This window comes from Pimephales promelas, chromosome 6 (assembly GCF_988280905.1).
Source record: "Pimephales promelas chromosome 6, fPimPro1.hap1.1, whole genome shotgun sequence".
NCBI classification, from domain to species: Eukaryota; Metazoa; Chordata; class Actinopteri; order Cypriniformes; family Leuciscidae; genus Pimephales; species Pimephales promelas.
The window spans coordinates 29,904,060-29,929,545 of NC_142774.1; the positions used below are offsets into that span (position 1 = coordinate 29,904,060).

The window sequence follows — 25,486 nt, forward strand, 5'->3', positions numbered from 1 at the left end:
AATCACAACGACATCATATTTTCCAATCACTGGTTTAGCTCCTTTAGATATCATCAGATTTCAATTTCTTATAAACTGGAAATGCTGGACATCATGGCAGGGATTTCGGTGCAACTGAAGGTTTAATTTAAAGGGATCAAACTAGAAACATTGTCCGTGTTTTTCCTGTTCTTTGTGCGTTTGAACATATCCACTGGAAACTCAAAGTGGAGTGTTGAGTCAGCTGTGTCTAAGCGAGTGTGATTTCTGTTCACTACTGCCAATCACATGTGTGCTAAGCAACAGCCAACTGCCTAAAGGACACTTTAGGATTCACTTTAGGAGTCAATGACATCAACAAGACTGTAAATGCAGCGAGGAAATTTGGAAAAGCCTATTTTGGATGTCAACATGCAGGTTGGAGTATCAGTGTCGATTACGTAGAGCCTCATCCTTTAAGCCTTGTTGCTCAAGTAGAAGCAGTTGATTGTTGCAAATGGGTACAAGGATACTATAAACTATAGCGCCCTCTAGTGGCACTACAAAATGCATTTTGCATTGTAGGTGTAGCATCAAAAGCAATTATCTTCACCTCATCTGTTTTTGCAAAAAGTTATGATCATGAAGAACCTGAAAGCCACATTCAGGGGAAACCAGTTGTGAAGCATCGCTGAATGCCAAAGATAAACATTTTAAACCAGAGGTGAAATCTTTGGTGTTATGTTGCTTACAGTGACTGACAACTTCTTAAACCTCAATCTCCTCCTAAAACATGTGCAAATAAATTACAGCTGATTCATGATGAAAGTTCTTCTTTTACAAGCCCTCTATTGATTTTTTTTACAGAGTCCTCTCCTAGTTTAAAAGACTAACATAGAATAATAAGCCCTGGGGAAGTTGTGTAAACACTTTCTTTTTTTTTTTTTTTACTCTTTAGAGCATTCATATTATAACCATTATTATTGTCACTTTGAAGCACAATATAATTATCTTAAGGCATCTGCACAGACTATGCTGTGCAATAAAATAATAAACCAGTAGAAAACAAAAATTCACTATGTACATTGAGTCAGATCAAGTGCTACTCCACTTGTGGTCCACAGAGCAAGAAGGGAGGAGAGTTTGTGAGTGTGTTTGTGTGTGAGATTGAGTGAGTGTTAGGCCGTCTCGCCACTCTCAGTTTCTCGACTGAAGTAATAGCGCACTGGGGGACCGGGCAGATCTTCGTCACCATCCACCTCAGGGGCAAATGATACGGTAAGGTCAACATACTTCCTGCCTGCTGAAGGTTTGATCAGTTTATGCATTCTGCAAGGAGAAGGCAAATAGCGATATTGTTATGGAAATGCATAAGAAAACCACAAAGCATTGTGCATCATTTTTCTAATTGCATTTGTTGATAGTCGTTGCACAAAATTAGACACATAAGCTGAAACATGTAAGCTTTTACAGAGTTACAAGATTATTTTTATAATAATAGGCTATTTTACAGTTGGGCCTTACGTCAGTTTGAGTCTTTTGTTATGGCCCGGCATAACAGGCACATACAGCATCTTCACTCCGTGAACAACCATAGTGGGCTCAATTCCATACTTCTCCTGTAATTAAGCATAAAACAAATATTTGTTCCGATGTACTAAGCAATAATTCATTCATTCTTATTAATTACATGTCTTAAATGTAATTTTAGGAGACTATTATTGACTATTAAAGACACAAAAATCATGTTTAAGTATATGTATATTTTAGATTCACCAATGCTGCATTTATTTGATCAAAAGAGTTCTGTAGTAAAATATTATAATTTAAAAAACAATTTTCTAATTTTTTTTTTATTTTTATTTTATTCCTGTGATAGAAACAGTGTCACATGATCCTTCAAAAATCATGCTGATTTGCTGCTCAAGAAACATTTCTTACTGCAGCTTAATATTTTTCTGGAAAACATGATTCATGTTTTCATGGTTCATCTTTTTTGATGAATAGAAAGTTTTAAATAGATTTTTTTGTAACAATGTAAAAGTATCTTTGCTGTCACTTTTGATCAATTGAATGCATCCTTGCTGAATAAAAGTATCAATTTCTTAAGTGAAAACATTGTATAAGTAAAGTGAATTTTAAAGTAAATTTTATTTAATTTGATTTTAGAAAAGTGTTTCAAAATTATATGTAAAATATACTGTAATATTTCTATCACATTAAGAATTATGAAAAAGTGGTTAAATGCTTAAAAGACTGCTAAATTTGTCAGGAGACAATGATAATTTGACACATTCTAGGAGATACAAAAATGTTATATTCACTGCCATAATACATTTCAGAGTGTAAGCAGTTGTTTTAATCCACAGCTGGTGAAAATCATGATTAAATTGGGGGTATTATATACTTTCAAAAAGTAATTTTTGGTACAGTTGGTTCTCTGTGAAAGATTGTCAAACTTTGTCATGTTATTCCAAACCTGTATTAGATTTTTTTCTTCAGTTGAACACAAAAGAAGATATTTTAAAGAATGTCGGTGAATAAACAGTTGATGGACCCCATTGACTTCCATAGTAGGGTAAAAAAAAATAAAAAATACTATGGAAGTCAATAGGTGCCATCAAATGTCTGGTTACCAACATTCCTTAAAATATCTTCTTTTGTGTTCAACAGAATAAAGAAACTCATTCAGGTTTGGAAAAACTAACAAAATGTTTGTTTTCTGGAGAACTATCCCTTTAAACTGCCCTTGACATTATTGACCTTCAGGCTGAAAAGTGGTACTCACTCTTACTGCGCTGATGAAATCAGACAAGGTAAAGTCCTCGTGACCGAAGATAGTCCAACGGTCCCAGATAGAAAAGGAGATATCATCTCTGGTGAAAACAAAAAGATCAAATTATACAAAGATAAGAAACACATATCTATTCATTTTTACAAGTGCCAATCTGTGCATGAGTGTGGCCGTTACCTGATCTGGGTTCTCTTGACCGGAGCGGTTTCTGTGAGCACCATGACTGGAATTGCCAGGTTGAAGAAACAGTTTTTAAACAACTCAAATCCATAACCACCAGCAACTTTTACCAACTCAATTGACACCTACAAAGAATGAACAATAACAAAATCATAAATACACAAAGCAAAAGACTAAACACAACAGGAATCATCACAGAAAACAATTTTTTAATCTCTCACCAGTCCTGCGACGGCAGCTGTAGATGTGGCGATAGCAGGGATGATTTTGCCAGCAATTCGTTTGGTTTGTAGTCTGTCAGCGGCCTCGATGGCATACATATGAGCTCGCAGAGCCGACGCTGACGCTACAAAATCCATGTGTCCGTTTGAGTCATCATCCTTTTCAAAGAACAGCGGAGTCATACGTAGCCTCTCTAAAGACAAAAAAAGAAAGGAAAAGATACAAAATAAGAGGGAAAAAGGTGTATGGAAATGTTGGGTATCTTGGTTTAGAGCATGTGGATGAGAATCAACAAACCAGGTGTTATAAAGTTGGAGCTGATGGCCTCCTGTAGCTGTGAGATCGCTTCTCTCTCCTCTTCACTGCTCACTGTCATTTTCAAATGATCAGGCTTCTTAACAGACTCATCTGTCTCTATATGCTGATACAAACACAGATGCTTAGTAGTTATTTTCTTAAAGGGGAAGAGAGCAATTTTTGCACCAAATTTTTTTTTTTTTTAATTGTTTGTCTATTAATATATGCATCAAGTATATGTCTTTGTCTGTTGGATTTTGCACCATAAGTGATACTCATTTTATGATGACATTGAAACTATAAGGGGAAGAAATTAGCAAAGACCTAGCGATTTGATCTGAAATCAATATTTAGGTCACAAATTAAAAAAAATAACAATTCTATATGAAGAGAATCCCAAACTTTTTTTTAATTCAGGCTTTTACCTAAAATATTTACTGTACCTCCTGAAATTCAATACATTTGCATAACACATACCTGTTATGGCAAAGCTTCATGTTACGTGATCCTTAAAGGGATACTCCACTTTTTTTGGAAATAGGCTCATTTTACCACTCCCCCAGAGGTTAAACAGTTGGGTTTTACCGCTTTCAGATGTATTCAGCCGATTTTCTGATATTTAGAAGAATATCAGTAAACAGACCGCTTCTGGTCTCATTGACTTCCATACTATATTTTTTTTCCTACTATGGAACTCAATGAGACCAGAAACGGTCTGGTTACTGATATTCTTCTAAATATCAGAAAATCAGCTGAATGGATTTGAAAACTGTAAAACTCAAATGTTTAACTCTGGGGGAGTTGTAAAATGAGCCTATTTCCAAAAAAAGTGGAGTATCCCTTTAAGAAATCATTCTATGTGCTGATTTGGAGCTCAATAAACATTTCGTTTTATTATTAATGTTGAAAACAGTTGCACTGTTATTTTTGTGGAAACTGTGATACATTTTCTTAACAACTTTCATAAATAGAAAGTTTTCTGATCTATAAATCTTTGGGAAGATTTTAAATGCCTTTATTATCAATGTACTGACCCTTGTGTACAGTTAAACAAAAGGAAACGTTTCTTGGTAGGAAAAAAAAAATCTCTCAATAGTTCACCTTTAAACAACTCAAAATTAGGATATGTTTTATTGATGCATCAAAGACAGACATTTTCAATAGTGGTTAATACTAAATACAAAAAATAACTGGTGAAAGAACACATACCTTTTCAGCTGGTTTGTATTCGGGAACCTCCACTTTAGCTAAAACGCTTTGAACAGCCTCATAGGAAAGTTTCTGTGAATTATTGAACAGCACATAAGAAAAATCAACAACGAAATTACTTCAAGAATTTTATTCAGATGACACACAGGTAAAAAAAGAAAACAGACCCAGATTGAGATGTTAAAAAAAATTACCTCCTCTGAATATGGAATTTTATAAATTCCAGCAAAAAGGCGAGCTGCGCTGACAACAAAACCAAAATGCCTGATGTAGGAGAAAGACATTTTTCATGAACTTCCACACATTACATCTTTTTATTTTTTATTTCTCTCCATCACTGTGAGTAACAGTCTATAAACAGAATATTTACTCAGATACTCACAGTGGATCACTGAGATCAAACTCTATGGGAGAAGGCGGCCGTTTGGGAGACTGCCAGAACAGACCTGAAAAAAGAGAAAAAAACACTTTTCGTGACTCTGTTGGCTTTTAATACAGCTCCTTTGCACAAGTGAGCAAATCATGAGACTTACTGCCGTCTTTTAGCCGTGTGTCCAGAGGAAATGAGTGAAGTAGTTGTAATGCCTGAAAAATTAAAGTAAAAATGAGAAATGTTGTGTAAACATTGCACAAACACACTTTTTTTTTCAATGAGAAATATACTACTATAATATAAAGCATTTAAAAGCATTATATAAAATCCCTTTACATGCCAAAAACAATTCGGTCATTGGACTATTAACTTCTGCAGGACAGTTACCTTTCTTTTGAAGTACTTGTCAAATTTGAGTCGAGCAAGAGCTATACAGTGATTCCATTGAGTAGGTCTCCGACTCAACAACTTAATGACCTGAAATGATCCTTCCATACTCTCCCCAGCCATCATCCTCTGAACACACAAGCAATGAAATTAAACTACAACAAGGATAAATAAGTCTGTTTAGGTAAGCATGTAGTATATATCCTCACCTGTAACACATCCTGAGGTGATGAATGACTCTGCCAGAACATGTTGTAAATGGAGGGCTTGTGGGAGTAAGAGCTCTCAAACTATACACAACAAAAACAAGACCACAAATCAGATCGCTCAAAGCATTTCCAAACACTGTTAGGAGTTCTAAGGAGATCCTGATTGTCTCAAAGCTTTTTTTCGTCGTTTTTGACCAACTATTAGATAGTTGTTCAAAAACATCTGAACAAACAAAAAATGGATTTCATTTAATGAGTCTAAGTTGTCATAAAAGTCACACAGTGGCTGTTTGTGGTGAAAATTGACCAACCATTGGAAATGAAAGTAAAATACGCCAAAACAGAACAATTGTTTTATAATGTGTTGAATAAGATCACAGAAGTTAAGAAGTGAGCCATCAAGAGTGCAAAAGATTCACAAAGGAGAGTTAATGACGGATTCTTTAATTAAGGATTCTTTCAAATTTACACTTTTTAACTATGTCTATATTAAAAAATGTGCTGCATGTCCTAGAATAAAAATCATGTCCCTGATCATCCTTCATGTGGATTTTGGTATTGGTGATGGTAATGACATTTTTCACTTTTTGGGAAAAAAAATGCTGGATAAGCCATCAGCTAGAAGTCAATTAAAGGCCTGTTCACACCGGGACGAATTTCGCGCACGTTATTCGCCGACGTTTAACGCCTCGTGACTAAACAAAGGGCACCAATGTGAGTGTTCACACCGACGTGTAAAACGGCACGCGTAAAAGCGTCATTTTTAAAAAACGCCTCAGGTTCGTTTTTTTTATTTGACGCGCCGTGTCAAGAACTATCCGACCAATGAAATTGCCGCTTTTGCTTACGTATTTGGAGCTTCTGAAGAGACAGTAAAATACAACTTGGGGGCGCTCAAACACAAAACGGTCTTGCCGAGCACAACGGTGAAGAAGAAATACACATCACCGTCTACACAGCCAGGAAGAAATAAGAAGAGGAAGATGCAAGGCAAGATGAATGTAGAGCTGCTGTTCTCCTTGGTGCTAAAACATAAGAACTAATATTTACAGCTGGTAATGTGTGTAAGAGTGTGTGTTACTGACCTTGTCTCTGGCCCACTGTATGGTGTGTTCAATGACAGCAGGAAAAGACTTTAGAGTGCAAAACGGGATCTCCTCCTCCGGTGGGTCTCTCTAAGAAACACAACCACAGTTGAGAAAAAAAAAAACATGGGACAATTTATACACAAACTGGCACACAGCCTATATAAACACTTATTCACACTCACATGGCTGTTGTAGGACTCAGTGAGGTTTGGGATGATGATCTCAGTGTGCCCTTTCGTACCCATGGTACCCGAGTCTAAAAGAGCTTTCTGATTGGATACGCTCCGACTGCGAGTTCACAAAAGAACCATTAAAGAATGTGCAAAGAAGCACACTTTATACTTTGTAAAAAAATTAATTAATCATAGATTACCTATCCACATATCTCCGAGCCTCCACGTTGTCCAGTGCGGTGACCACCAAGTTGAGGCGGGAGAAGAAAGCATCACTATAAATGTCCTCTGTAGCAGGATATACTTTATTCAGATGAGCATCTATTTGGAGCTCTGGGTTTATTTCTAAAGTAGCAGCTGCTGCTGTAGTGCTCTTTGGCTTCTATTGAGAGGGAGGAAAACGGGCAAAAAAGAAATGAGAAGTAATTCATGAATGAAAGAGCGAAAAAAAAACTATCAAATTAATAAGATACCTGTATATGGTGTGGTCTGAAGAGAAACTGCCGGTTGAGGTTGGATTTCTCGATCAAATCTGGATCAGTAACGCAAATCTAGGAATTAAAAAAATGCATTCTAAGAATTGTACCAACTTTCCATTACTAAAGTAAATAAGAAGAGTCCTGTCAAGATGTATATCCCTACCTCTCCTGAGCATCTGTTCAATCCCACACCCAAAAGTGCCAAATTCTTCAGCATCTCACAGCCAATAGCACCACAGCCCACCATAAAGACTCGAAAACTGTGAAGTTTCAAACACAGCGACTCGCCGATACAAGCCCGCAATGCATCGTACCGATCACCCCTACAAGCACACGTCAAAAACAACATTTAAAGCTGTGATGCTTAACCTTTTTGATTCCAAGCATCATGATTTTTCCAGTTGTTTAAGATTTACTGGATAAAGATTAAGGATACATTTTGTTTTACTCACTATTTTTTTTTTTTTCATTTCTATTTGTTTTTTTTTTTCACAGTATGAATTTTACAGTACAACAGGGCATACATATACAATGTTCAAAGACAGTCATAACTGATTTTCCTTGAAAGCCCTTAATAAGACATTACTTTTTTTAACATAAACCAAAGAAAAACACCAACAAAGACAAAGACAAATAAAACTGTAGCTTAGAACCGGGGTATTGTATGTATTTTTCTCAGTGACAATCCTTGCATAGTAATTTGCTTTCTTCATCCATCTACTACACATAGTAAATTTAAGAGGTAATCATAAACATTCAGACCTTACCATAAGTCTCTGAACAAAATACGTTCTATGTTGCCTAATATATTTAAGCCATCCTTTCCAGATATTGTTAAATTTATCGACTTCCAATCTCATGGACGCAGTTAGCTTTTCCATATTATAAATGCTTAGCAATAGCATTCCATCTACCCATTCTTCCACTTTAGGCACCAAATCACTTCGCCATCTTCTGGTTATTGCTTTCCTACTAGCCAACAACATAATTCAAAGCAATTTATAATTGTCCTTTCTTTTTAACTTTACAGTCTCCGTTCTCCCAAGATACATAATTTCAAAGCTGGTTGGTACTTTCGTTTCTATCACCTCATCAATTACCACTTTTAATTGTGTCCATTATTAAGTTATATGAGAGCAACCCCAAAAGATATGGAAGTGATTTGCTGTAGTTTCACCACAAGATCTCCAACATTTAGTATCTCCATGTTTACTCTGTGCTGGGGTCGCAAAAAACCTTAGTGTATTTTTCCACCCATATTCCTTCCAAAATGAGGAATTTGTGGTTTTCCACGGATATTTATTTATTTATTTCCCCCAATCCTGACCTGACAACACTATGTTCACCTCCCTCTCCCATCTTTCTTTTATATAGACTGTGTTGTCTGCTTTCAGGTCCTCCATAATCTTGTATACTCACTAATTTATATCTGAAAAAACATTTTTTTATAGCTTGGTATAAGAAAAAAAAAATGCCCATGGAGGTAAAAGATTTTATTAATTAAAAATGACTTTTCCAGTTCTAGAAATAACAAAATTAGGCTACCTCATTTTTCAAGTGAGATCCATGGTTCTTCAACACCAAAAAAAACAAAACAAAAAAGTCATGATCATGATCCTTAGTTGTTTTGGCTTATTTTAAAGCTTTTTGTCTTATTTAAAATAAGTTTAAGTCATTTTGAGGTCTCTTGTAAGTTTGCTGAGGCCCCTGGTTGAGAACCAAAGATTTAAAAGAATTACGACTGAGTAAATGATGACAGAATTAGCATTTTTGGGTGAACTAATTCTTTCAAGACAATTTCCGAATTAAAATATAAATGCTTGTAGATCAGAAAGAACAAAAGTACGTCAAGCGATATTACTCAAAATGCTGTAGAAACATATGAATTAACAAAACAAGATTGCTTCACACTCACCTTGGGGCAAATTCCTCAGCAGGAAGAGATTGAAGGGGCTGAACCACCTCAACTGCATCAAGATAAAACTGTATAAACACACATATAAGAAAGAATTAATACCATCTCTTGATATTAATGCCATACATACACTACCATTTAAAAGTTTGGAGTCAGTAAGATTTTTTTTTTTACTTTTATTTAGCAAAAATACATTAAACTGAACCAAAGTGGCAGCAAAGACATTTAAACTGTTACTTTCGAACATTTTAAAGTGTATTGAGATTATTTTGAAAATATTATAAAAATAGAAAAAAATGTAACTGCAATAATATTCTGTATTTTTGTTCAAATAATTGCAGTCTTGGTGAGTACTAGAGACTTCTAAAAACATTCAAAATCTTTCAGACTCCAAACTTTTAAATGGTAGTGTACTTAAAAGGCAAAAGAACATCTGACCTTTGACTTACCCATTGCTGAAGCGGGGAAAACTTTCCAGTGAGAGCCTTTAAAACCTCCTGACTAGCGATACCACCCACCGCCGCCGCTAGAGGAGAGAGACATCCCCTCGCACAGCGCGACACACACCTCACCAGATCCTGGTTTATGCATACCTGACAACACACATTTTAAATTAAAAGATGGAAGTGTGAAGATGTGCAAAACAGGATGTGGTCTGTTTTTAGTAAAAGAATTCAAATAAAAAAACTGACTTTGTTTTTAAGCGTTTTGCTGATCTCCTCTGTGAACTTCAGGAGCAGCTCAGCATCCTGCAAACAACTACATACACAATAAGACATCACAATTTTAATCATCTATGTCAATCTTAATCAGAGAAAGATAAAAAGAGAGAATTTAAAAATGCAACAAGCTATTTGTCGTCCACAATGAATGAGAAATGACACAGCCAATTAGAAAATTTTTGATGTTTAAATGTACAGTTATTGTATGTGGAACCACAATTTTGACCAGTTTTGGGTGGGTTTTTTTTTTTTTTTTTTTAGCCAGAAACCTGAAAAAAGTTTTGGTAATTGAATTTGGGTAGTTTAACTGTGTATGCTGTTCAGGGTGGCGTCTTAACTAGTCTTAAAGTCTAGTCTTAAAAGTTAAAACAGACAACACAGAATTCCAGAAAAACTTTTCATAAGTCTTTATCAAATTTTTATCATTTTTATTATAATTATTTTTTTTTACTTTATATTTTTTATTTATTTAAAGGTTTTATGAATTCAATTGATTATACATGCTTTTGACATTTAAAAAGAATATGGAAAAAAAATAAAATAGAAATTTGAAAAAAATTAAATTGATTTAATTGGGCCCTGTATAAAATAATACACATTGTGTGTACGAAATAAACACTGAAACGGTCATAGGAAAAACGCTGACTGTTTCGGTCAATGATTTTGACCCCTCCAAAACAATTTCGGTTGCTGAAATTTTGGTGCATCACTACTATAATCAATCAATTAATCTATTTAAAACATAGTGATCTGCTATTGGTAAAGCTCGCTAGGTTTCTTAGGCACAGTTTGAAAGAGGAAAACAGTTACTTACCCGATGCTGGGGAGTCTAGCATGCTGTTCCAGGAAAGCATCCAAAGCTAACATGATAGTATGGAGCAGCAGAGGGACCTGAATGGATAGGGTACATTTTTTAGGACAAAAAAAGTGACTGATTCTCATGTCAATAAACATAACTGGACTCCAACAATGAGAGAGCCTGTGTTTGACCTCGGGTTTACTGAAGTCTGGAGTGAGGAGCCGAGGATCAGATAACTGCTGCTCCATTGTCTCCTAAACAGACCATAAATAAAGAAAAGTGTTACTCCTCATAATTTACCACTATTAAACAGAACAACTCAAGTTGGTGTTAACATACAAAGCTGAAGGTTTTGGGAATCTTGACCAGGCGGAAGATTCCCCCGTGAGCATATGGCTGGAATGATGATGTATCTCCAATTGCAAAACTGTAGGGAGACAGGACTAAATACACACACATAGACAAGAGTGTTAAGTATGTCAGCAGAGTACATCATTGCGCATGATGAAGGTAGAGTCTGTGTTCATACCCGTAACTTGGTGTGTGGAACTATTGAGTTCACTCATGCCATTGATCTCTTTAAAACACACACTCTGCCCTGTCTGGAGACCGTGCGTCCGGCTGTCCATACACGTCACAACACCAGGGCTCCCCTGTGATTGGATGCCAAGCAGTAAGTTAAAAAACGACCCATATCTCAGATTAAGTTACGGCAGGTATGGTTAGATGGTACTCGTTGTGCTCGTATGTGTGTAGACAACATTTGATGGTATCGTTTTAATCGAACCCAACTTGCCAAGTGTGAAAATACCCTAAATGTGACAAAAGAAAGAATAACATACCAAAAGTAATCTGAAGGTGAGACAGTGAGGTGCTTTCATTACCTGGCTGATGTTTTGGATGAAGACTTCTTTTGGTTCTTCTCCAGTAGGGTCAGACACCTCAAACGTCTCCCCAAAATCACAGAACACTCGCGAGCAGATCCCAAAAATATCACAGCCAATGAACTGCACCAAAAACACATTTTTAAAGCATCCAAACAAAGAGTTCTAGCTATGTGCAAATATATCTGGGAATATCTGTACCTTAATCGGAGGCTGCAGAGAGTGGCAGAAATGGTTGATTCGTTTCTGTAAGCTCAGCTTTGTTTCTGTCAGTACTACACACTTAAGAAATAAATACAAGAATAGACACATTAAGTATGATATGAACATATAGAATAATCTAACTGGAATAATGGTAAATAATGTAAAATGAGTGTTGCACTTTGAACTTAATGGAGACTGACCTGGTATCTCTTCAGGAAGCTGAGGTCAGTGTTTTCATCCAGGACATCAGTGGACACACTGACCTGAACATACGGGTTTAACTCAGCCACTCGCGAATGAACAGCTTCCACCCTTAGAGAGAGAGAAAATCATTGTGGTCACTGCACAGCTTTATTGAAAAAAGAAGACAACTAACAACAACCTATAGTCGGACAAGGCCCCAAAGACAATTATGTAGAGTCTTAACTTTGTCACAGGAATAAATATAAATCACAATTGAGTTATTTTCTTCTGGAAATTCAATCCAAAAAAAGGGATTGAATTCAGTCTGCTTGTAACAAAAGTAACTTTAGTGTACCTTTTCTTTTGGCTTTGCACATCCTCCTCTCTGATGAAGAAGTTGGTGCCCAGATCCCAAACTTCACATCGCTTACTGTCATGAAGGGTGACTGCCTACAAACACACATGTGCAAATCTCATGACACTGCTGAAAAGTAACTGCTCAGCGAATAGTCCAAGTAGCGTATAACAGTACAAAGAGTATACACAATATACTATGGATAATAGGTGTTGAAAATTAATATAAATCAATATACAAACTAACAATTTCACAATACAATTTCAAAATCTTGGGGTGAGTTTTTCGGAAAGAAATTATTCTAATTCAACAAAGATGCATTAAATTGTTCAAAAGTGACAGTAAAGACAGTACTAACGATACAAAATGTTTTATTTCAATAATAAATGTTCTTTTGAACTCACTATTAACCCCCCCCCCCCCCCAAAAAAAAAACCGATATCACTCATTACCTAAAAAAATGATATCAATGTTTTCACAGAAATATTAAGCAGACATTAAGCAACATTGATAATAAAAAGAAACTGAGAATCAAATCAGCATATTAGAATGATTTCTAAGGGATCATTTGACATTGAATACTGGAGTAATAATGACTGCTAAAAAATAAGGAATAAATAACATTTTAAAACACATTAAAATAGCAAACAGTTATTTTATAATGTAATAATATTTACCATTAATATTTTTACTGTATTTATATATAAAAAAATGCAGCCTTGGTAAGCATAAGAGACTTCTTTTAAAACGATAAATACAACATTTGAACAGCAGTGTATTACAAAAAAATAATCATTTGGCCATGATTTTTTTTTGTATGTCATGAAAACTGTTTATAAAAATGTTCTGTGTATATATTTTTTTGTATATAGAAAATGAAGAACAAAATAAAATCACGACATTTATCTTACCTTCACTCCTGCCAGAACAATGTTTTTTGCTGCACAAGATGAGAGATTTTTGATTAGAAATTAAGTGGCGTGAACACTAAACACAAATTAAATGGTTAAACTGTAGATGAGGTACATGGTATCAAATGTATAACTCATAGGATAAGGACCAGTGTTGTTTACATCTTGTGAAATGGTCTATATATATATTAGGGCTGTGCAAAAATTAATTGCGATTAATCGCATCCAAAATAAAAGTCTGTGTTTATATAATATATTTGTGTGTGCTGTATATAATTATTTTGTATATATTAATACACACACATGCATGTATATATTTAAGAAAACGTGTTATTCATTTATAAAATATTTATATTTATATAATATAGATTTTGTATTTATATATATATATATATATATATATATATATATATATATATATATATATATACACAGAATTTAAGCGCAAATAATTCTTAAATATATACATGCATGCATAGATATTTATAAATACAAAATAATTATATACAGCGCACACAAATTTATTATGTAAACACAGACTTTTATTTTGGATGGGATTAATCACAATTAATTTTTGCACAGCCCTAATATATATATATATATATATATATATATACTTTTTTTTTTTTTTGCATGGTTGCATAAATGATTCATAATAAATACTGAAATATTTAAAAACACACACACATATAAATATATATATATATATATATATATACATACACAAGCATTGTCAATTTGGATTTTATAGTGACTTTAAAATCATGAAATCATGTAAGTAGTAAAACAATGAAATACAAATATGAAAAATGAACTGGAGTGGTGTGTGGATGGACATTGGCACCACTCACCTATTTCCACTCCAAGAGCTCCCATTCCACTGACAAGCACAGAGGACTGGGCCATCTGCTGCATAGCACTGTCCCCCAGCACATACCGCTGCCGACTGCGCGTACACACACACAAACACACACACAATTAGGAGCAGGAAAGTACGATTGAATCTGATTCTTAAAGTGCCCCTATTATGCTATTTTAAAGTCTCCTAATTTTGTTTTGGAGGTCTCCTACAACAGGTTTACATGCATTAAAGGTCAAAAAACTGTTTCATTTTCTCATAAGAAACATTGCACATCACCACATTTTTCAATGATTCTCAAAAGATTCCATGGATCAATCAGTCTCTCTAAAACCCTCCTTTCCGTGAGCTACTCTGCTCTGATTGGCCAGACAGCTCAGTCTGCTGTGACCGGTCTACAGCATTTAGCGTGCATCGAAAAACAAAAACACCCATTGCCATAGCTAAACTTCAGCTCTATCCAGAGGCATCCAGCAGCTCAGCGTTTGCACACCGTAAACTAAAGACAGTAATGAATGCTGACATTGATTATACCATATAAATCTGAGCGCTAGTCCGATGATGAAACATTGGAAGAAATAGTCATTAAACCCGAACCTCTATCGCAAGGAAGACTTGAGCAGGACGTTTCTCAGTGATGCACTACTTGGGGTACATTGTGAGAGGTTGCAAATGTAATTCCTCACCATCAGCATTACCTGATGTTTTATCTTTACTCAAAGTAGTAAGAACGACAGACGATCTGCATTAATAGACAGTTTTATGTAATAGTGGGCCACATCTGATTAGCAGACGTATTTCAGTAAAACAGTAATAACATGAGTTAGCCAGTTAGCAGGAGACCTACACAATATAAAACACAAAATACTAAATATTTTAAACACCGGTAGAAAATATATACCAATAATTAGTCATTCTTACAGGATGTGATTCTGAGGAGCAAGTTAGACAAAATAAACTGGGTAGGCTACTAACCCATCTACAGCAAGTGTTTTGCGAAACCTGCATTGAATTCCGAGATTTGAGAAGCAGGTGTCAGTAAAATGAAGGGAACAAGGCAAAAGTTTGCGATTATACTGCTGTGGTATCGAGATAAAGATGAATTTTAACCAGATTCTTCACAGCCTCATTCTTTGGAAGTGAAAATAAACCCAATTTACGTATGACGTATGAACTTTGCGAAAATAGATTCGAACTCTAAACGACTCGTTTGAGCGGTTCAGAGTCGACTCTTCTTTTTTAGATAAACTAACTTTGTTTAAGATGCCCTTTAAGCTTTACAACTTTGCAGACTGTTTACATTCAGTCACACACTGCATGAAATTTTTAAAAATCAACAATAGGGGCACTAACTAATCAGACTTTATACATGACAGAAAGCAAAGCCTGTCTCAGTGGCCCTGTTTACACCTGGCATTAAGATGTGTTTTTCGAATGGATCTCAAGTAGACAAGGGAGACACATTCCTGTTTACACTACGAAAGCAATCTGGTCGAATACATTTTCGACTACCTCTGGAAGTGGAGGACCCCTTTAATACCAGGTGTAAACAGGGCCAGAGTTTCAGCTTCAGTATTTACAGTGTACCTGTACAGAGAATCATCTATATCCATGGAGTCGGCCATAGTGGGAAGGGGAGAGGGGGTGTCCAGATGTTCCTCTGTAAGAGTCTGTAGGAGAGATAAAGAGAATCTATTCAGCGCTGACAATTGAAGTTTACAGCTGCAAACCTCCTTTTTTCAAACATATGGATATGTCAGGCATGTTACTTTTTAGACCCTTTTGACAGGTATTATCTACAGTAGCCCTACATCAACATGACCTGCTCACGAGCACCTTAGGAGGACTGGCAAACCACTCTGTAAACTGGTTCGACTGATTCATTCAAAAGAACCGAATCAAAGCAACAACTCATGGCCAAATCACTATAGCTTAATAGCACATTTAAAAAAAAATATATACTCACAACGGAAACCATAACTGTAATCATTTCCATAACTTTTCCAGCCGTTAGATAACATGATTTTAAAATCCCCATATATGTCACGGTTTTCCTTGAGCATTTTAGCTCTGAATGACTCGACAATTAATTCTACCTGCAGTGCCAGTTCGGTTTTACGCTTGTCATGTCATGCTTCACATTATATACATACATTTAGGAAATAATCCACACATTATGACTTTCTTAAAAAAAAAACAAAAAAAACAATCAATTTGAGCAATGGCACACGAAATTACAGATATAACGTGTATATCCCCCATATAAAGACGACAGGCTCTAAATAAAGACCTGAACAACCATATAAATTACATCATCACAAAAACATTTCATATTTAATTGTAGATCATTAAACATGTAATAAAATCATTAGTTCATCATCATATTGCTTCCTCATATCTAACTGTTATGTATCATTAGCACATCGGCTAACTGAGATGCTCACAAAATTTGCTTCTCTGTTTAACTATAAACAAATCAATCAAATCTGCAGGCACGACTCAGCCAAATGCGCCTTTACGACTGTGATTACTTGATTTCAGTAAGTCGTGGTTTAAAGTAAGGTCTGTAGCATAGAAAGAGAGAGAGAGCTGTGTATTAGCTACCTGTCAATGTGCGCTAGGAACGATCAGCACACTTCTTCTACTGCGCATGCGCGCTGGGGTTTCGTGGTGGGGAAACTATCTACCGCCACCTAGAATGGGTTACCGAATCATTTATTGACAAGTATAACGTTACACACCATACACACATAAAAAGAATTTGTCTTCTTGACAAAATATGCTTTCAGTACACAGCAACAACAACAACAATAATACATATAACTTAAGGACTACAGAGAGATTTTTTTTATAATAAGAAATAGAAAATATCAGCTCTGTATTCTGATCAAATATTCACCTTTTACATTTTGCAAAAAACTTCTTTAAATATCTAGGTGGTCAGATGATTTTGTTGGCATGTTTGATGTGCATTCATTTATACTCAGCATACAGTGTTTCAGCACGAGACACAAAAAGTTGTTTGTGCTGACTTATCAAACCTGAACCAAAAACGTTCACACTCACACTCACACACACACACACACACACACACACACACACATTTGAACTCACATTTCTACACAAGCGGAGCAGCCTTGAACTGCTATCCCAGCAAATGATATCTAAAATCAGATCTTGCAGATCCTAAATTTGTTTGTTTTCTTTCTCTTTTGTTATTTTTTATTGATGTGCTTATAAGTCAATGTCTTTAGATAAATCACTTTTCAAAATTGCAATAAACTGTTTCTATTTATTTTTCATATGACATATTTGGTTTGAGTGTTTCTCAACATTCATTGCTTTTCAAGGGCCTACATTTGCCCATTATTTGCTCGAGACCCTGATAAATGATTGACTGTAATAAAATCAATAGTCTTGATGCCAGAAATTGAGAAACATTCAATGTGCTAGTGATATGGTACTTTGGAATGTAACAAACAACGTAACAAACAAAAAACATATCTTACATTTGCTCCCCCTGGGTCATGTTGTGTGGAGAGAAACAGACAGAGCAGTGTTGTCAGTGTTGGGGAGAAGGGGGATAGGGGTGTGTGGTTTGGGGGAGGCAGTTGACTGGATTGTTGAGGGGTATGAAGATATTTTTGGTGCAAAACTACTGAACTTCGTAGTTGTAGAGAATAGCCACACATGTAATTTTGAAGTCACAGAGAGAAATGTTTTAAAACTTGCAAACTTGTAGAAACTTGTATGTACTTGTGTTTGTGCTATAAATATACAAGACATTTGTGAGAAAATATTCTACAAGTGTGTAACTCTCATTGGATGAATTCACACACTGATTTGCAGATATTATATAGATACCATATTCACTGCAGCAAAATGTGAGCGTACAAGTTTTTTTTTAATTTGTGATTTGTAGAATAGGATTTGTGCACCTGCAATGAAGAATTTGAGAAGGTGTCAGTTGTGTTTGTGGAAGATAAAAAAAAGTCTACAAGTTTGCAACTCTTAAAACATTTATCTCTGTGACTTAAAGTTTACTGATACGCATGCGTGCTATTCTCTACAACTACAAATTTCACTGTCACAGGCGTTCAGTAGCCTAGTTTACACACATACATCACAGAGACGTCTATTTGTGTTTACATCTGGAAGACATATTTTTAAGAGCGTTTGCTCATCTGCAATCAATGCTTCTATCAAAATTGAATGTGTAAAGTGCAAAAATGCAACTTGTGCAAGGTAATATAAAGTGCTAAGTGCCATTAAGGTGCCTAACAGCTGCCGGAACAAAAGATGTGCATCCTCTGTTCTGCAGCTGAACTCAATAACGCCACTCGGAGGTCTCGATAACGTCTATATATAGGACGTTTCCTGTTAGATGTCAAATAGACGTTTAGACGATGTCTTTAAGATGTTTCCAGACGAAGTGATCTTTAACAGACATCTTGTAGACATAGGCTACATGTGCTATCTGTGAGAGGGGGTCAGAATAGTGGGATTATTGATCGTACAGAGGTCAAGATTATCGAACAAATACGAAAATTATCGAACATTGAGAGAGAGGGCCAACCCACACACACACACACACACACACAGAGAGAGAGAGAGAGAGAGAGAGAGAGAGAGAGAGAGAGAGAGAGAGAGAGAGAGAGAGAGAGAGAGAGAGAGAGAGAGAGAGAGAGAGATGATCCATTGGTTTCCTGCCCTAAACTGTTCACACACTGCACTTGCTGCCGCTTCCATCTTCTGTCATACTATACCAAAGATCTCTGCAATTGATTGCTATATTGTTCGTAATGTGGTGCAGTAGAACAGCGCTCGGGAGACTGCAGAAGATCACCCCGTGTACCGTCACAGGATTTCATCGCGCGATGTCCATGTTACCCAAAGTTTATGTGACGCGCAAGGTGCCGCCGGCCGGACTGGAAATTCTCCGCAAATCCGGACAGTAAGTGGAAGCAGTCAGCCAACACATATAAAATCTGTTGTTTTTTTTAACTCCACTGTTATCGTTTGGTGCGTATGACACTTTAACATTGTTTTTCGTGTTTGACTTTGAAATCGAATTCACAATGCCACTCTGTTTCAAGTTGGTCCAACAGAAATCTACTTTTGATAGTGACTTGTGTGAGCTGTGTTTCTTATATCGCTAAACTAATGACTAGAAAATGGACCCTTTTCCCCACGAAATCTCAACTTCAGTGTTTTTGAGTGGTGCTTTTCACACCCTAAACCTAATATTCATTCAAAGTTACTGAAAACCTAGTGATCATCTTGAATAAAAAGTTGTACCCTTAAATTTTCATTCATTATGTGTATAGGCCCTAAATGTAACACGGACACAGCCAAGTTTAGCCTACTAAAGCAGTAATAACCAAAGGCTTGTTTAACATGTGGCAACTGGGACCTCTGCTCAGTTGAAGATAACCGAGGGAGAAAAAGTTAATAAAAAACTTTTGACAGACTGGCTGAGCATTCTAATTCTGAACATTAGTCACCTGGGTCTCATTTCTATACAGATTTTAAAACAATCAAGAAAACAAATATCATGAGTCAAGAAAACAAAAAAAGTGTATTTTTAACAATCTGTCATTTCAGTCTGTTTAACTTTGATTTGAAAATTTGTGGACAGCCACAATGATATGAACTGTTTTGATCAATTTATGGAGATTTAATGGAGCCAAATATGCAAATCATTGAACTTCTCTCTCTCTTACTTTCTCACCGATCATAACCTTCTCTAAATTCTACCCACACAATATAGGGTGCAGTTTGAGATGTGGGACTCTGATGACCCTGTGCCCCGAGTGGAGCTGCTGAAAAAGGTCAAAGGTTGCGATGGAATACTGTGTGTACTCACAGAGAAGATTGACGCACACCTATTGGACGCTGCAGGTTAGCTTGCAATGCATGATCATTAGGTTGAAACAAAAGCAGACAAATTCAGTTACATGTGTGTGTGTCTCAATAATGCAGGCCCAAATCTAAAAGTCCTGAGCACCATGTCTGTTGGCTTTGATCATCTTTCTCTGGATGAACTCAAGAAAAGGTCAGTTAACTTGTGCAGGTAAAATTTAGGGTTGAATTTCTTGAAGTGTGCATTGTTTACATAGGCTTGTGTGTTTCCAGGGGAATCCGTGTGGGATATACTCCTGAGGTACTGACTGACGCTGTGGCTGAATTGACTGTCGCCCTGTTACTCACTACATCCAGAAGACTCATTGAGGCCACACATGAGGCTAAAACGTATTAAAACTAACAGCACACACACATTTGCTTGTCAATCATGCACTTATACTGATTTATACTTGTGTTTAGGGGTGGCTGGGGAACTTGGAGAACTTTATGGCTGTGCGGTCATGAACTAGCAAACAGCACAGTTGGCATTTTGGGACTTGGGAGGATTGGTAAGGAGGAATAAGGTTGCCTTATGACCATATACAATTTTCATTTATTAGTTGAGGGTGATGGCTAAAGGGATAGTTCACCAAAAAAAAAAAAAAATTAAAATCACCCTCATGTTGTTCAAACCCCATAAGACCTTCGTTCATCTTCGGAACACAAATGAAGATATTTTTGATGAAATCTGAGAGCTGGATCACTCCTCCATACTAGTCCATAGGCTTCTTGAGGGATTGAAACTTGCTGGCCTCGAAAAGTTATTAAAGACATCATTAAAATAGTCCAAGTGACTTCAGTGGCTCAATCTTAAGTTTATCAAACGACGAGAACACTTTTTGTTTCAACTATTCGTTTCCATTCGTGGTCCGAAGATGAACGAAGGTCTTACGGGGTTGGAACAACATAAGGGTGAGTAAATACTGACAGAATTTTCATTTTTGGGTGAACTATCCCTTTAAATTGAGGTTGTGTGGTGTGTACCGTATATGTGTGTAGGTGTGGCTATCGCCGAGCGTCTGAAGCCGTTTAAGGTGAAGAAGTTCATCTACTCAGATGTTGAGCCGAGACCTGAGCTCGCAAATATGATAGAGGCAGAATATGGTGGGAAGATCTCAGAACATTCATGTGAGTTTGGGTTTCTAGGTAGCAAACAAATAAACTGTTTGTGTGTGTGCGATCAGTCTCTTTAGATGAGCTGGCCAAGGAGTCTGATTTTCTGGCCATATGCTGTGCTCTGACTCCAGAGACTCATGGGATTTGCAATTGGAATCTCTTCTCCAAGATGAAGAAAAACGCCATCTTCATCAACACAAGCAGGTAATCCTAATACACCCTTTCTAGCGATGGGTCATTCATGAACGATCCGTTCATTAAGACTCGGATGTGTATGAAAGACTTGGGAGGTAAAGTATTTATGTTCCCTGTAAATAATTTTTTATGTATTATAATGATTTCATATTTAGAATATGATCAAGATTGCATAGGTGCATGTGTTCAAAAGTATAACATTTAAAGCCACTTAAATAAACGAAATGACTTGATCGAACAAGAGTCAGTAAAATGACCTGAACTTCCCATCACTAAATCCTTTCCAGTGCTATTTTCATATTACTGATATACTATTATTAGTATTGGATTACATTTGCATTTAGTTATGTAGCAGACGCTTTAAACCAAAGCGACTTACATCTGAGGACGAAATCAAACAAGTTATAGCGAAGAGGCAATAACAACACAAGAAGACCCCAAAATACAAAGTTCAAACATTGCTCAGAGTAGTATAAGAGTAGTCTGAGGAGGTCAGCTGGTCATCAAGATTACTCCAAGATTTCTGACCGACCTTAATTGGGTGATTGAGGAAGAATCTAGCTGGATAGTGAAGTCGTGCTGTAGAGACAGATTGGCAGGGAGGACGAGAAGCTCAGTCTTAGCCAGGTTGAGCTGCAGGTGATGTTCCCTCATCCATGCAGAGATATCAGCCAGACAGCTTGAGATACGTGCAGCTACTGTGGGATCATCTGGTTGAAATGAGAGGTAGAGCTGGGTGTCATCAGCATAGCAATGGTAAGAGATGATGGGTCCCAGTTAAGTGGTGTCAATGGAGAGGAGGAGGGGTCAATGGAGAAGAGGAGAAGTCCAAGCACTGAACCCTGGGGAACCCCTGTGTTCCCCAGGGTTCAGTGCTTGAATTAGATTTCATTATATTTTCAGAATACCACTAAAAAGTGAGCATGGCCTACTATACAATAGAGAAGAAAACACTCACAACTTTTGTTTCATGCTGACTTTTTGAGCAAATTGAAATTGAAACTGAAATTGAGCAAATGTGCTGGACATACAGTAAGTGCATCTTTAAAGGGATACTCCACTTTTTTTGGAAATAGGCTCATTTTACCACTCCCCCAGAGTTAAACAGTGGGGTTTTACCGTTTTTGAATGTATTCAGCCGATTTTTTTTTTATATTTAGAAGAATATCAGTAACCAGACAGTTTCTGGTCTCATTGACTCCCATAGTATATTTTTTTTCCTACTATGGAAGTCAATGAGACCAGAAACTGTCTGGTTACTGATATTCTTCTAAATATCAGAAAATCAGCTGAATGGATTTGAAAACGGTAAAACTGAACTGTTTAACTCTGGGGGAGTGGTAAAATGAGCCTATTTCCAAAAAAAAAAGTGGAGTATCCCTTTAATGCACCCTGTATGAAGACATACATCAATGTCACTTTTGGGATACTAACCTTAAAAAAAGCATCAAAATTCATGTTTTTAGAAATTTTAAGCATTCACTTCAAGGTAACACATATGGCTCTCAGCAACATATTGTCAACAAGGCCCTTGTTATTGTATAGAGGGGGAGTGGTCAATCAGGAGGATCTGTATGAAGCCCTGTCCACCGGTCGGATTGCTGGAGCCGGCCTGGATGTGACCACACCTGAACCACTGCCCACACACCATCCTCTTTTCACACTCAAAAACTGTGGTAAGCATGCTTGTATGTATTTTATTGAAGTATCTGATGCAGGTTTTCTCTGAAAGTATCCTGTTTATGTTTGTATCTGCAGTCATTCTTCCCCACATCGCCAGTGCTTCCTATACGACACGAAACTCCATGTCTGCTCTTGCTGCCAATAACCTGCTGGCTGGACTCAGAGGAGAACGCATGCCCAAAGAACTTAAACTGTAGAACTAGTTAAGGGAATAGTTCTTTTTACAATGAAAATTGTCTTTATTTACTCACCTTCCTGTTGTTCCAAACCTGTATGCCGTCGTGTTTCCATGGCACGGAAAAGGAGAATTTGTGAAAAATATTCACACACCTCTTTTATACAGAAGAGTTTACAGTGACCACAGCTCCAAAAAAAGTTACAAAATAACTCGTATTAAGGCCAAGAACCGATAAGTGGCCTACAATAAAATTCTATATTATTAAGTGATTTAAAATAAAACAAATTTAATTATTTTAAATGGTTGAGTGAATTTTTGGCGTCACAACTTTAAGGTTCAGTACAAAAAAAATGCACAATTCTTTTTGAGATTTAATGAAGACTAGGTTTAACTTTTAAGATTAGGTTGTTCTTTTAAAAGAACAACAATGCTGGAGCAACATTTGTTTTCTGACATCAAAAGCCCAGTGTTTGTGAGTACACAGACAAGGTTCACCGTCTGAGATCAATGATCTACAAAGAGCAAACTGAGAAGGTCCATGCAAGTCTTTTAGGCCCTTGAATATATTGCTAGTTTAGCCAAGTCTTTTTCAAACCGGACAAAAACAAACACATTAATAAAAAGAGGTCTAGCATTCTTCATGATTTTATTTATTTAATTTTCTTTTTTAAACAGTAGAAAAAAACGAGTGCTCTAACAACTTGTGATTAATACACAAACTCACATAAAATCCTTTACTTTTGGCATCTCTAGATCTAGAAAAAAGGAAATCCCAAGGCAGTTGTTTTACTTCCATTGTGATTCAATTAATATGACCTCTGTAACAGTTAACACGATATGTAGATCCATAAGGTCATTGGCTTTGTGACGATTAATATGTAAATCGAGTTTACTTTAAACAGGCTTTGAACTTCTGATATCCCAAGTACATTTTGTTGATTATACTAGTTTTGTAACAGAACTATTTCATAAACACACGTTTTAACCTTCATGTAAAAAAAAAACCCCAAACAAATAATTACAATAATTTATAGACTTAAAGTCTCCATTTTTTTTTAGATTAATGTGCAGTCTTCGATAAAGGCCCGGGTTAAGATTTTCCATATTTAGAACTTTTGAGTTCATCCAATCAAACAAGATTTCATATAGGTGCAATATTTACCATGAAAGCAAAGGCATCACTTTAGTCAATTACAGGGCATAAATAAAATGCTAAAAATCTACAGTAAGATAACTTATTTACAGGTTGGAATGTGTTATAAAAGCAGCTTTTCAACGATTATACTTAGTTTGAGTATTTAAGGACTCCTCTCAGTACAGTATCAAACACATGACAGAAGACAACACTTCACACAAAATACTAAGACATGACCATCATATAATATTAACTAACGGGATCCATAAACAACCACTAATACAATGACTGAACATCTATTTTCATTTACAGCATCATTTTTTAAATTCTATACGATTACTTACTCCACAAACCATAAAACATTAAAGCCTTAAAGACTGAAGGTGCAATTTTACATAAAAGTTCTTTTCTTTCACGAACATTCTCTCTTCTGCACTGGAAGGTCAAAAGAGGCACATGAATTAATAATACCCTTTTCTAAAGTGGCACCCCGACTAATAACTACCACTTGATTTTGCTCAAATTCTTCAATATGAATTGAATCACCAAGGATGTGCATGGTGTACTTGGAAAGAGTGTGTACCCATAAACATTGCAGTCTACTATTCTCTACTAGTAGTTTCAGCCACAGAGGCATCAGTGGTGGCTTTACCAGAAGCAAAACAGTCTGAAAGTCCATCTATACAATGCACAGCCGTTATCAATATAAGAACATCCAAATTTTCCCCTATGGTCATTCTTACTTGTTGTTGCCTTATAATAGAAGGCATTTTATTTGACCTTTTAACAGCAAAAGTGTACCATTAGGGTTTCTGGTAGGATCCTCACCTCATAATCCATTTGCTACATATAAGCTGTGTTCCAAAATCTAGCAAGCTTACAACCTAGACAGCATTGTAAGGCTTTATAGGCAGTTTCTCAGTGTGAAGGCTGATGGTTTTGACCAAATTCTAAAGCTGAATCGCATGTATCCCGTGCAATCAAGGCAATGCAATAATGCATTGCACCAAGCTCACTGGGGAAGAAAATGAATCCAAAATGGTTGCATGATTATAAATATACTATTAAAGTACT

At 36.2% G+C, this 25,486-nt stretch overlaps 2 protein-coding genes across 3 annotated transcripts; one reads left to right on the forward strand and one right to left on the reverse strand.

Moving 5' to 3' along the window:
* Positions 1-592: 592 nt before the first annotated feature.
* uba6 (ubiquitin like modifier activating enzyme 6) lies at positions 593-16,893 on the reverse strand. Of its 2 annotated transcripts, none has more exons than XM_039692427.2 (32): positions 16,806-16,893; positions 15,789-15,871; positions 14,194-14,288; positions 13,343-13,371; positions 12,432-12,526; positions 12,094-12,205; positions 11,891-11,971; positions 11,690-11,812; positions 11,335-11,458; positions 11,145-11,248; positions 10,997-11,059; positions 10,821-10,897; positions 9,977-10,043; positions 9,734-9,877; positions 9,285-9,352; positions 7,533-7,692; positions 7,364-7,441; positions 7,091-7,272; positions 6,900-7,005; positions 6,715-6,804; positions 5,630-5,710; positions 5,421-5,549; positions 5,194-5,245; positions 5,043-5,106; positions 4,855-4,924; positions 4,661-4,732; positions 3,452-3,575; positions 3,154-3,347; positions 2,930-3,057; positions 2,747-2,834; positions 1,483-1,577; positions 593-1,287 (listed from the first exon to the last, which is right to left on the reverse strand). In XM_039692427.2, the coding sequence occupies exons 2-32, from the start codon at positions 15,824-15,826 to the stop codon at positions 1,137-1,139; spliced, it is 3,084 nt and encodes a 1,027-aa protein (XP_039548361.2). In that variant the 5' UTR covers positions 15,827-15,871; positions 16,806-16,893; the 3' UTR covers positions 593-1,136. The 2 variants fall into 2 exon arrangements, with proteins under 2 accessions (XP_039548361.2, XP_039548351.2); XM_039692417.2 differs by lacking the exon at positions 16,806-16,893 and adding an exon at positions 16,168-16,616.
* A 2,001-nt stretch (positions 16,894-18,894) lies between these two features.
* grhprb (glyoxylate reductase/hydroxypyruvate reductase b) lies at positions 18,895-23,577 on the forward strand. Its single transcript, XM_039692404.2, has 9 exons — positions 18,895-19,155; positions 19,972-20,102; positions 20,184-20,256; positions 20,337-20,453; positions 20,526-20,614; positions 21,105-21,209; positions 21,290-21,425; positions 22,962-23,092; positions 23,175-23,577. Exons 1-9 carry the CDS (start codon positions 19,004-19,006, stop codon positions 23,294-23,296), a joined length of 1,056 nt encoding a protein of 351 aa, XP_039548338.2. The 5' UTR covers positions 18,895-19,003; the 3' UTR covers positions 23,297-23,577.
* Positions 23,578-25,486: the final 1,909 nt, after the last annotated feature.